Genomic DNA, 13,514 nt, shown 5'->3' with positions numbered 1-13,514 from the left:
GAGACATTTTTATAACATTTAGTGTCTTTGAGGCAGCTTCATACTATGATGTCTCTTTTTGCTTCATCTCTCACCGGATCTCCCATTTTCTTTCTCCCACTCCTCTCCTTGGCCTCTCACATGGACCTAATTTCTCCCTTTTTTTTTCCCTCCTCTCCTCTGACTCCACCGGCTGATATTTTTGGCTGCTAGGATTTTTTTCTTTGTGGACGACAAGGTCAGCGGCTTAATTAAGGAATGGCGAGAGGCAGTCACAAGTTCACTGCCTTCTTCTTTGCCTTATTTCCTTCGCTGTGCCGCAAACAAGCCAGGTTCAGGTTGATCGCATTGAAGAGGGGGAACATTTCTCTGTTACTTTGCAGTGATGACGCTAAGAACATGAATAATGCAATCTGTGATTTTCGCACCACGACAGCGACATAATGCAGCATCCCTCTTATGGAGAGAACATTGCTTTTTTCCTGCAGCTTTAAGGGTATTTATTTGTCCCATCACGGCTCCGATGCTGATTGTAAACAATGCTCTCATAGCAACATTTCTTGCTCTTGTTCACACCTCCAAATGACCCGGCACTTTAATTGCCGTTGTCAGGGGAAAACTGTAAAAAAGTGTGACATCCTCCCTTGTTTGGGTGCCTTTACATGGCGGGGAAAACACAGAACAGTACGCCAAACCCCACTTTACCCAACAACACTTCCTGTGCGCCCCCCGGAAAGTCATGCACGACCCTTTTATGTTTTAAATATTTGAGAAGTTTGTTTCGTGGTGCAGGTCTTTGTGCTAATGCAGTGTCATGTTTAAGACACTTACTATTATACAGTGAAACTTGGGGCTTTGTTATTAATCGGTTCCAAAAGGTCAGATGAAAGCTGAGAGGTAAGGAAACCGATTTTTCCATAAGAAATCATGTAAATCTAATTAATCCATTCCAGGCACCCAGAAATATGGACAAAAAACACATTTTACAGAGAATAATTATAGTTTTACATGCTGAAAACATTGCGAAATACATATAGATGATGAAATGGATCAATGAATACATGCACTCCGGGTCAAAATTTTATCACCAGTTGCAGGAATTTATGTTTTGCACTGTTGGATCTTCAGGAGGTTCTAAGTAGAGCTTCAAAATGCAAAAAGAAGATGTGTGAATGAGACAAAAAAAACAACTTTTGCGTAAGTAATTTAAGTGAAATAGGCTGTTCATAAGCTGATGACAAGTTTTAAGACCACAGCCTTTAAAATTCTAGGCAAAAATGTGGATTCAACGTCATTTTGATGGCAAAGGCAAAAAAGCTTTCTCTCTTTGAATGCGGTCGGATTGTTGAGCTGCATTACTAACAGATGCCAGATAGGCATTTACATAACTAGAAGTCATGTAAAATCAGAGCGAAAATGCTGCATATGTGCGCTATCCTCGCATGAGAAAATCGTTCAAATATGTATTTCGGACAACGTTCTTACTAAATAGTCCATTGTACAGGGGGGAAAAAGTTGCACTGTTCTCAAAGGCGGACAGCGAGTTGTCCCTGTCCCCTCTCCGCCCTGGTTCTCCTGAACTCAGAAGCACCCCGTCTAAAACTGCGAGGTGTTCCACATTGAAGAATGTCCAGCGTGCACGGAGGGCTTGGAAGTGTGGCGGGGTCCGGCGCTTCTAGAGGCCTGGAAATATAAGTTTGAAGTCCGATGAAACGGCGAGCGGACACCATCACACTGGAAGCCCGGGAGCTCGGCCATGGAGCTCACACTTTGCCAAACAGTGCAGCGAGACGATGACGGACACATACAAGAATGTATTCATGCAGACTGATTTGGTGTAAGAACGCAAACAGACATGTTAGCATTGGGCCTCACTCACCAACCAAATTTGTCCTGCTTACAAAGTTCTCACAGGGATCATCGCATTCATGGATATTTTCTTATGTAGGATTTGTTCTTGGGTAGGAAGAAATCTTACGAACACTCAGGAGTACTCTTACATTTCAGCGCCGACCTGTTGGCACATTGGTTGTGGAGTCCGCTTTTGTGCAGGTCATTAAAATACGATTTTACAGTGATACGTCATATTTTTTAATTTATTTTTATTTTTTTGTGGTAATTTACAGAGCATCTTTCATTTTAAAATCAATTTAATTCATTACATTTGAATCCAACAGTCTGATTCCAAAATTCTGACTTCAAAAATGAGGCCAGACTGATTTTCAGTGGTTTTTAAAAATTCTCGTTAATTTCCTTCAACGTATTGGATTTGGTTACGAGTGTTGAGGCAATCTTGTGGAGGGTGTCGGCTATCCTCTCCTGGTTGTCCAACACCGATTCCGAGATCAGGCGTGGAGGGGCACGGGACCGAGTACGCGTGGTGGAGGTACTGCTGCAGGAGGGTTTGGCTTCGGTTGCAGGTTGGCTCTGCGGGACTTCTGTGAAGTCAAGCCATTATTGCGGCCGTCAGTCCAATACTAGGACGTATTTTCATCTGTCACACACATCGAGACTCCTACTTTTAGGGCACACGATAAAGACCTGAAATTGCCCTCACCCCGGTGATGGGCCCCGATGTGCTGGTCCAATTCAGACAGGTTTTAGGTGCAGCATCTGCTGTTCCGCCTCCTGTCCGTTGCATCTCCCATCGGAATTTCACATCGTTCTTTTTGGTGTCGTATTTGAGGTCAAACCATTTCTTTTTCACTTCTGTTGTGTGTCCTTCTCCTGATACGGCGTCACTGCAAGTATGACAGCCTCCCATGCTTACTTTTTCTCGGTGTTGGTGTAACCTGCGCTAAGGCTACTGAATAGAATCTTTTTCCGGTGGCAGGTTTCCTGCAGCAGTACCTCCACCTCTGTACTACCCAAGTATTTTTTCTCTTCACCTGCTGCGGTCCAATTAATTTACCTTTTGCTTTTGGCATTTTGAAATGTGCATTGGCTCACAACCCTGCAGTCCAATGCCCTTTTTTGGGCATTGATGGGCTGTTACCTATACTTAATCACATGTTAATATTGTAAATGCTCCAATTAAGACCTCTATTCAGGTAACTGCTGCGTCTCTTATAGTCGGCGTGCACGTGGTCTACAAGATTAAATAACCACCAGGGTTGTCTAATTAGCGCTCGGTCAAAACACTGGTATCAACAGCTGGTAAAGCCCGATTTTTTTTAACCCCACAAGGTGCTAATATCTGCATTAGAAGTATCACAAGTGGTCACCACGTTAAAATGTTGCTATTCCGCTGTGAGTGTGGCACTCATGCATGGCCCACTGTTGTTTACATCCTGTTTTTCACGATGAACTCATCAGCGCTATTAACGCTGGCTGAGCACTTTGGTGCTTGCCGCTGTTACAACATTGGTTCTATTGCTGTGGCGTTGTGCACTATTCTTGTTCAGTAATTTACCATGCGGTCAAAGACGGCTACGTTCTCCTTTCCACTTTCTCATGCACTCCAAATGATTATTAAAGTTGAAAAATGAACAGGAAATAACAGCCTCTCTCCAGTTACCTCCTGCTTCATATTAATGCCTTGTTTTCTTTGCAGATTGGAAAATAAATGCCCCTGCTATAATTAGCGTATTTGCTGTAGTCTAAAATTCATCATTTATAAGGCTCACACTAAATGCACAGTACAGGCCAAAAGTTTGGACACAAACAACGGTCCCAACCCCATTAATAAGACAAAAAAATCCACTAAGTACATAGTGCGTAAGTACATAATTCCACATGTGTTCATTCATAGTTTGGATTCCTTCAGTGAGAATCTACAATGTAAATTGTAATAAACAAAATGTGTTGTGTCCAAACTTTTGGCCTGTACTCCTATCTCCGTTACATCAAAGAACTATAGATTTGGGGCCTATTTTCACAAAAAAATTGTCAATTTTCCATTTAAATACATCTCCAAGATAATGATTTCCAAAAAGATGATGTATCCCAGAGAAAAATAACACTCAGTTATATAATTGGACACTTGAAAATTCCTTTCTGACTGAAAAAAGTAAAATCATCCGATGTAATAAACTCATCTTTGTCTGGCAAGCAAGCAGGTTTAAATGCAAAGGCTTCTTTATCCGGGACCCGGGTGCCTTTTTATCAAAGTTATTGCTTGCAAGGGAGGAACAGGGAAGCCATTTGTGTAAATAAATACGTGGCTGTATTGATGGGTTATGGCTTATAGTTTGATGAGGAGATCCGTCAGCAGTGCTTCAAAATTGACTCCTATTCAAAAGCAACAACAATACAGACAAGAATTACACAACCATTGACGCAAACAATGCTGTAGAGAAAAACAAAACATAATCCCGCCTAGATAAAGTACAAAAAAACAACAACAGCTCTATAAGGCTATTACAGTTATTTGCTTACTTTAGTGCAGTTACTCAGTGTTGTCTTATCTGCTGCAGGAAATGTACTCCAAAGGGATGATTCTGGCCACTGCCATCAGACAGGTGCGAGGTTTAGGTGACAACAAGTTTGAGGTCATCACCTCGCTTCGGACCTTCATATTCCGAGCTGAGAGAGAAGGTATGGACTGCTCCTTACTACTTGTCTAACATATGCCCGTATCCTCTTCCTATTGTCTTAAAATACTGCTGAGGTAAATCAGGCTTAACATGCTGATAGTCATTCATTAACCCACGTGTCAAACTCCGACCATGGAGGCCCGAGACACTGCAGGTTTTCTCTCCAACCACTTTCCCCGGCAGGTGATTTAATTGATGAGCTCTGTCACTCAAATTGAAGGAGGTGTTGATCATTAAAATCACCTGTTTTAGTGACCGGCTGGAAAGAAAACCTGCAGGGTCTCGTCTGCTCCAATATGTTGCGTCACCTTTCGGTAGTGGTCCGAGGCATTGAGAGCGCGGTGCTGACGTGCTGCGGGCGAGTGTGTGGTGAAGCTAGTCGCTAGCCGTATCAATACACCAGTAACATAGCTCGATCGACGTAACAATGCTAATCATTATAATAACAATGTCGCTCTAGCTTGGTTCATACGCACGTCACATTATATGTACATGGATCGTCGTTGGCACTTTTTGGAGTTATATTCAGAAGGCTTTTATAGGCGGAATAAGTGTTTCCCATTCCGCGCATTCTTAGCGGCATCTTTTTAGCTGTTTTTACATCTTTAGGATGCACAGAAAAGAGAAAAACATATGTGTTCACGTCTCACATTCCAAAAAAAAGTGCAGTTTTCCTTTGACCTGTTAAAAACAGCCAATAAAAGAAGGCAAACTAGAATGAATAGGAGATTAGCTCTAAAATCAGTGGTTCTCAGTTATTTTTTTGTCATGCCCCCACTGGGGGACAGAAACGTTTTTGAAATACTACTGGGAAACTGATAATACCTATGTATTTATCTGGACTGTACATACGCAACTTGTAACTGAAACCAGTGAAGCGTACAAGCGTATTCAAGAGTCACATTGCATGCTGAGTATGACAAATTCATACATGCTGGCAGGTCTGCACAAATATCGAAAGTGCTCCCTGCCTCTCATGTCCCCCCCGGCAGTTCACTACGCGTCCCCCAAGGGGGTCTGCCCCTCTATTTGAGAAGCACTGCTCTAAATGTATGTGTTTCATATGTGGTATGATGTATATTTAGGAATATGTCCGCAAGTAACGATCACAAAATTACAACACAACTCATAATGTGACTCAACTGTGTATGGCCTCCACATTCCTGTATGCACTCCCTACAATGTGTGGGAACACTCAAGGATGGTTTTCCTTGGGGAGCGCTCATAGGTTCCTGTCATACTTGAATTATACTCTAAATAATCTAATTATTACCTAAAACACTTAATAGGAAGCAGGCGATATTCACTGAGAGGCTGTTGTCATTGACTATAACAACTTTAATAAAGATTTGGAGTGCATGAGAAAGTGAGGGAAAGAAAACTCTCTTTGACCACATGGTCATGTATTAACAATTATATTGCACAGTGTGGCAGCAACAGAACCAATGTTGTAGTAGCGGTAAGGACCAAACTGCTCAGCTAGCATTAACAGCGCTGAAGATTTCATTGTAAACAACCGGACGGCAAGTGTAACAACATGAGTATTGTGTGTTACCGTAAATGCTCAAATTTTGTTGCATTTATTTGTTTTTATTTGTCAAAAGTAGGGTTGTGAGCTTGAAGTATTAACTGTGATTAATTATTCACAGGCATATTTAGTGCGTTATGTTTTTTAATCATGTTGATGTAATTTTTTTACCTTTAACTTTACTGTTTCTTTATGTGAGTTTCGTTTCATAAAATCCGTCTTTATAGCGCTCCAGACGTCATGTGACTAGTTTTTTTTTTTTTTTTTTTTTTTTTTTTTTTTTTTTTTAACAGCGACATGTTGGCAGGTGAAGCAGCAGCTAAAATGAATGGCGCCAGTGTCATCTTTAAGCCTTCTGAATTTACTGCACATTTTAACACAGATATTGAGCGATACAACACAAAACGTGATAGGTTAAACATAACCGACCCGTACAGCGCACCCGGCGTGCTTTTTACATCAGCTGAGTCGGTGGAAACAAAGGACAAAATCAGACCTACAGTATCCAGACATATACAACTAGTCAGAAGAATCTTTTAAAGTCTACAAAAGCCAGGATCCGTTATGAACCTTTAGCTTTGGTGTCTACCAGTGAAGATAGCGTCATCATCACTGGAAAGGTGAGTGCAACCTAGCATTAGCATCCAGCGACAGGCGGCAGGTAACTAACCTGATGCTAGTTTACTAACCGTTCTTAGAGTTGCAATTGATTTTTTTTTTTTAATTTATAGGTGCATCAATCCCGAATATTGAATGAATGTCAAGTGAAGCCACGGGTGTTTGTGACCACCAAGTGCGCTTGATGAAAAAACATTAGCAATGAAGCATAAACATGTAAAAATTGTGGGCTTTTTTTAACAGCGGGATATGTAAGCTGTACTTTTTCCGTGTGTTATCACGTATTTATAAATTACGTATTTATAATGAATTAGATGTGTTTTCTGAGGACGGCCTATTTTAAGAAAAACACAAATTATGACCAAAAATACACAAATTTACAGAATGCTGAATTGTGAATGTGGAGGGATCCACTGTATCTATAAGAGGGACGGGAAGCGTACTTTTTAAATTGTGGTGTTCTTATTGACTACTTTTACCACTTGAGTGTTTTGAGTGAGGCATCTCCTCCGATGGCAACGGCATGAAGCTTCACACCAAGGTGGCTTCTCTGTTGGAAGGTGTGGGATGGAAAAAGAGAGAGGAAAAAAGCCAGTCCTCATCCCCTTCATGCATCTTTAAAGCAACCCGCTCGCCTTGTAGCCAAGAGTCATCAATCTTTGGGGAGCGCACAAGAAAGAGGAAGACCCGGGGAGGCCGCTGATGGAAAAAGTGAGGAAGTTAGTGGAGTGGAGTTCAGGAGCTGCCCGGGTGAGAGCATGAAGAGGAAGTGGAAGAACGGCAGCAAGGCAGGTGTAACACAGAGACGGCAGTGAAAGGGCATAAGGCAGAGTGAGGATGGAGGGAAGCTCTGAGAGGAGTGAATAATTAAAGGCCACAGAGGAAAGTGTGCACACGGTTGTCGACTGGTCCGCAGGTGGGATCTTCCCTCAGGTACTGTCAGCCTTGCAAGGAGCAACAGAAGAAGAAGAAATAGAACGGAAATAGAACATGAGGCTGCATGTGATGGTGCTACATTAGAACCTGGGATGACCAAGTTTACAGGACTGCACAAAAATGGCTAATGTTTTGCCACTGATCAAACTTTGTGGCAAGGTGGGGCATGCATTTTGGTGTAGATCTGGATAAAGGTGCAGATAAGTTGGATAGGTCGTTTTTGTTAATTACCGTATTCTCTAAATGGTAGGATTCCAGCATATGCAGGAGTTTCATTCATACACAAGTGAGTAAAGTTGGTGAAAGTGCTGTTTTATCAACATTTTGACCAATAAAATGACATCATAATGAAAGAAAACACACAAAATTTACCAATCCTCAGCTGCAGGAGCCTGAGCTGGGGCGCGAGGTGGACTAGTTCCGGCTAGGTATAGTTGGACACACCTTGACCCACAGAAAGGGCTCTGGAACCAGTTATCTCAACTGGGGCTGGACTTTATTCCACGCTGGCGTTGCCAGCAGTGAGAGGCGACGGGCAGTGGTGGTAATTCTCGTTGCCCCCCCGGCTCAGGGCTTGTACGTAGGAGTTTAACCTGGTGAACGAGAGGGTAGTTTCCCTCCGTCTTCGGGTGGGGGGACGGGTCCTGACTGTTTGCGCTTATGCGCCAAACAGCAGTTAGGAATACCTGCTCTTTTTGGAGTCCTTAGAAGGACTACTGGAGAGTGCTCCCTCGGGGGATTCCTTTGTTCTGCTGGGGGATTTCAATGCTCACGTTGGCAGCGACAGTGAGACCTGGAAAGGCATGATTGGGAGGAACGGCCCCCTGATCTGAACCCGAGCTGTTTTTTGTTATTGGACTTCTGTGCTCGTCACAGATTGTCCATAAGAAACACCATGTTCAAGCATAAGGGTGTACACTTGGCACCAGGACATCTTGGGCTGTAGTTTGATGATTGACTTCATGGTTGTGTCGCCGGACTTTTGGACACTCAGGTGAAGAGAGGGGCAGAGCTGTCCGCTGATCACCATCTGATGGTGAGTTGGCACAGATGGTGAGAGAGGATGCCGGTCAGACCTGGCGGGCCCAAAAGCATTGTGAGTGTCTGCTCGAGACGTCTGGCAGGGTCCCCTGTTGGAAGAAGTTTCAACTCCCACCTCCGGGAGAGCTTCGACCATGTTCCGAGGGAGGCGGCGGACATTGAGTTTGAGTGGGCTATGTTCCGTACCTCCATTGTCGAGACGGCTGATCAGAGCTGTGGCCATAAGGTGGTCGGTGCCTATTGTGGCGGTAATCCCAGAACCGGTTGGTGGACACCAGTGGTGAGGGATGCCGTCAAGATGAAGAAATAATCCTATCGGGCCAGTTTGGCCCATGGGACTCCAGAGGCATCTGACGGGTACCGGCAGACCAAGCGGTCTGCGGCTCTGGCGGTCGCTGACAAGGTCTCAGGAGGGGGAAGTAGTGCACAATCAACACTGTGGACGGTGGGGATGGTGTGCTGTTGACTTCGACTCGAGATGTTGTGGACCGGATTCTTCAAAGACCTTCTCAATCCCACTGACACATCTTCACACAACGGTCCAATGCAGAGTGCTCATCACAGATGCCGCACCAATCCGCCTGCCAACCTTGTGTTCCATCATTCCCTCACTTGTGAACAAGACCCCAAGGTACTTAATTCTGGAATTAATTCTGGCTGCGGGGAATCCAACCCTCGCTGGAAACGAGTCCGACTTATTGCCGGCAATGCGGGCCAAACTCTGATACGGGTCATATGGGGAGCAAACTGCCGGAATTAGGTGGTCCAGTACCCCGTACTCACAGAGTGCTCCTCATAGGATTGCTTAAGAAACACGGTCGAATGCCTTCTCCAGCTCCACAAAACACATGTAGACTGAGTCAAATCCCATGCACCGTCAAGGACCCTGCCGAGAGTGTAGAGTTGGTTTATATTATTTAATTTCCTTCAGGGATAACAAAACAGTATAATAACTAAAAATTACATTTAAAAAATGACATGAAAATATTTGATTTGCCATAAAAGTCAACCAGATGGTGTTTTGTAGGTGTGTGCGGTGAAGCAACATCAAGGATTGGGTGCATCTTTCCGGTGTCCAGAAATGCACAGATATGACAGTTATGTGACAGTTTAGCATGCGTGCAGGGATGAGACAAAGTGAGGCAAGCAAAGCAAACACTACAAATGCTGCTTCTTCTGATGGAGTTTGTGTGGGCGTCCTTTAAGAGCTCCCGACCTGGTCTCAGAGTGGACATTGGTTTTGTTTCATCCACTTTACTTCTCTGCCTCATCTCTCTAAATACAGTACACCACGTTGCCTTAACAAGCACTGAAGCCAGACTTTTATTTATTTTATCCTCATATGCATGGAGAGGAAGTGAAAGGAGAGGAGCTTAGCTGAGGGCTTCAGTATGATCTCGTATGCACACAACGCAAGCAAAATGTACTCCAAGCGTACGCACTCAGGCGTGCAAATGCTAACACAGCGCTCGCCTCCGTCTGCGGCTTCCTTTTTTGCTACCGACCCTTCTCAGATTGACAGCGAGGATGAGAGTGGACACAGAAAGAGAGAGAGAGAGAGAGAGAGAGAGAGGAAGGCCTTGAATAAATTAAGAGGCAAATATGTGAGAGCAGGACAGGTAATGGAAGTCAGAAAGTAGTAAAGCCTTGTGATGTAAAGAGCAGTCAATAATGGAGGAGGTTATTCATTATGGATGGCGCTGAATTGTGAATTCAAGGAAATTTTGGGAGAGGACGGAGTTTAGGACCAAGCAATTTCAGAAGTAGAGGTCAAAGAGGGGCTCACGTCTTCCCCCAGGATGTCGGGAAGCTAATTAAGGTCACCGTAAGACAATGTCAGCTCTGTGAAATGATTGACACCTCATTGAGAAGCCCACCTGTCAATCAGCCGGGGGCATGGTGGCAGGTCACCAATAAAAGATATTTATACATTGTGTAGATTTGTCAAGCTCAGCCAAGTGACATGCTGCAATATCTGTCATTAGTTTTTAGACCAGGGGTTGCCAACCCGTCGGTCGATCGCAATCAACTCCTCGATATTTGGGACTTACCCGGTCGATTGCTGTTGTAAATTTCCGAATTATATGTTTATATTTCGTGCAGCCATTGTTCAGGGCGGACTTCATGGTTTTTACACCAGGCACCTAGCAGGGTAGTTAAGGGTCCTTCTTAGAACCAATGGCACATTCGAGCCATTTGGGCAGCTGCTGTTGCAAAGTGCATATATGTTTGTCTGCCTGTGTTGATGATAAAAAATACCAGACAATACGTCAGACATATATAATGTACAGTGGTGTGAAAAAGTGTTTGCCCCCTCCTGATTTCTTTTTTTTTTTGGACGTTTGTCACCCTTAAATGTTTCAGATCATCAAACAAATGTAAATATTAGTCAATGACAACACAACTGAACACAAAATGCAGTTTTTAAATTAAATTTCTTATTATTAAGGGAGGAAAAAAAATCCAAACCTACAAGGCCCTGTGTGTAAAAGTGATTGCCGCCTTTGTTAAAGCATAGCTTGACTGAGGTTAATTGAGATCTATCAGTCTGGAAAAGGTTATAAAGCCATTTCTAAAACATTGGGACTCCAGCGAACCACAGTGAGAGCCATTATCCACAAAAGGCGAACAAATGGAACAGTAGTGAACCTTTCCAGGAATGGCCAGCCAACCAAAATTACCCCAAGAGCACAGCGAAAACTCATCCAAAAGGTCACAAAAGACCCCACAACAACATCCAAAGAACTGCAGGCCTCATGAACTGTTTTCATGACTCCGCCATAAGACAGACACTGGGCAAAGGCTCGTCTCAATTTTGCCAGAAAACATCTTGATGATCCTCAAGACCTTTGGGAAAATACTCTGTGGTCTGATGAGACAAAAGTTTAACTTTTTGGAAGGTGTGTGTCCCATGACATCTGGTGTAAAAGTATTCATTGCAGATGTGACTATTGCATCCTGACTGAGTTCTGACTGGTGATTAGAGGAGCGCGAGGATGTTTTTTAATATTTCAAATTTTATGAATGTGTTTTTCTTTTAATCTCCTATGTGTTATGAGTCGCAACGTAACATAACGTAATATAATACAGCTTGCTTTTAAGACCAGTTGAAAAATTGCCAGAATTAGCATTTTGCACATTTGGATCTTAATGAGGTTTTAAGTAGAGCTACAATATGCAAAAACAAGAAGGGGGAGTGAGACAAAAAACATTTGGAACTTGTCATTTAAACAAAAAAACCCCAAACTGAAATAGGTTGTTTATTACCTGATCAAAAGTTTATGACCACAGGCTATAAAAGCCAAAATCTGCTCAAAATGTTCATTTTCTGTCAGGCATTCACACTGTCATGCCCTCCTGATGGCTAAAGCTAAGACGCTTTCTCTTTTTGAACGTGGTCGGATTGTCGAGCTGCATAAGCAAGGCCTCTCGCAGCGTGCCTTTGCTGCTGAGGTTGGGCGCATTAGACAGTCATTCTACATTTTTTGAAAGATCCTGAGCATTATGGAACAAAAAAGTCAAGTGGTAGACCCAAAAAAATCACACCTGCGCTGAGCCGGAGGATCCGATTGGCTGTCCATCAAGACACAGGGCGGTCTTCCACCCACATTAAGGCCCTTACTGGTGCCGACTGCAGCGCAATAACCATCAGACGGCATCTGCAGGAAAAGGGTTTGAAAAACAAAAAAGGAATTCAAAGACCTTGTCTCCTTCAACGCCACAAAACTGCCCGTTTAGACTTTGCCAGGAAGCATCAAACATGGGACATTGAAAGGTGGAAAAAAGTTTTATTCTCTGATGAGAAAAAATGTAACCTTGACGGTCCAGATGGCTTCCAAGGAGATCCCACCTGAGATGTTTTCTACCCGGCACAGTGGAGGGGGGTCCATCATGATCTGGGGTGCTTTTTCATTCAGTGGAACACTGGAGCTTCAGGTGGTGTGGGGTCGTCAAACGGTGGTTGCTTACGTGCAGAAGTTGCAGCGGGCATCCCTCATGACTGAGGGCCCTCGTCTGTGTGGTAACAGCTGGGTTTTTCAACAGGACAACGCTGCAGTTCACAATGCTCGCTTGACCAAGGACTTCTTCAGGGAGAATAACATCACTCTTTTGGACCATCCTGCATGTTCCCCTCATTTAAATCCCATAGAGAACATTTGGGGTTGGATGGCAAGGGAAGTTTATAAAAATGGCCATCAGTTCCAGACAGTTGATGCCCTTCGTGAAGCCATCTTCACCACTTGGAGCAATGTTCCCACTAGCCTCCTGGAAACACTCGCATCAAGCATGCCCAAACCAATTATTTAAGTGATTAACAAGAACGGTGGAGCTACTCATTACTGAGTCCTACTGAGAACATTTTTTGTTCTGGTTTGGAGAGTTTTTTGTTATTTTTTGAGCGATGGTCTTAAACTTTTCATCAGCTGATAAACAGCCTATTTCAATTTAATTGTTGTTTTCAATAAATTTCTTTTTCAAAAATGCTTTTTGTCTCACTCCCCCTTCTTGCTTTTGCATATTGTAGCTCTACTTAAAACCTCATTAAGATCCAAATGTGCAAAATGCAAATTCTAACAATTTTTCAACTAGTTTTAAGATTTTGATTAGGAGTATGTCTGTGTATATGTGTATATGTATATGTGTACTGTGTGTATATATATATATGTATATATATGTGTGTGTGTGTGTGTGTGAACCTCTGTTTTTTAAGGCCGAAAACAAAATATGAAAATGTGCATTTTGTGCCTTTTTAAAATATCAGTCCTTGTGTGGACCTAAGTGGATTGTTGTGCACCTTTATGGGTACCCAACCTCCTCCCCAGAGTGGGACGTGTCCCTCGTGCCCCTCGTTCCAATTTTGGGAACGATGTCCAAAA

At 43.3% G+C, this 13,514-nt stretch overlaps 1 protein-coding gene across 4 annotated transcripts in view; it reads left to right on the top strand.

The window, feature by feature from the left end:
- The window catches only part of arap2 (ArfGAP with RhoGAP domain, ankyrin repeat and PH domain 2), a 110,736-nt gene that overhangs the window by 17,498 nt on the left and 79,724 nt on the right, over window positions 1-13,514 (top strand). For all 4 annotated transcript variants that reach the window (XM_054752963.1, XM_054752959.1, XM_054752961.1 and 1 more), the window contains exon 8: window positions 4,395-4,515. In XM_054752963.1, the coding sequence (XP_054608938.1) occupies window positions 4,395-4,515 (121 nt within the window). The remainder of the gene's footprint in view (window positions 1-4,394; window positions 4,516-13,514) is intronic.

The sequence above is a fragment of the Dunckerocampus dactyliophorus genome, chromosome 15 (assembly GCF_027744805.1).
Source record: "Dunckerocampus dactyliophorus isolate RoL2022-P2 chromosome 15, RoL_Ddac_1.1, whole genome shotgun sequence".
NCBI lineage: Eukaryota > Metazoa > Chordata > Actinopteri > Syngnathiformes > Syngnathidae > Dunckerocampus > Dunckerocampus dactyliophorus.
This window is presented reverse-complemented; position numbering and strand designations above follow the sequence as displayed.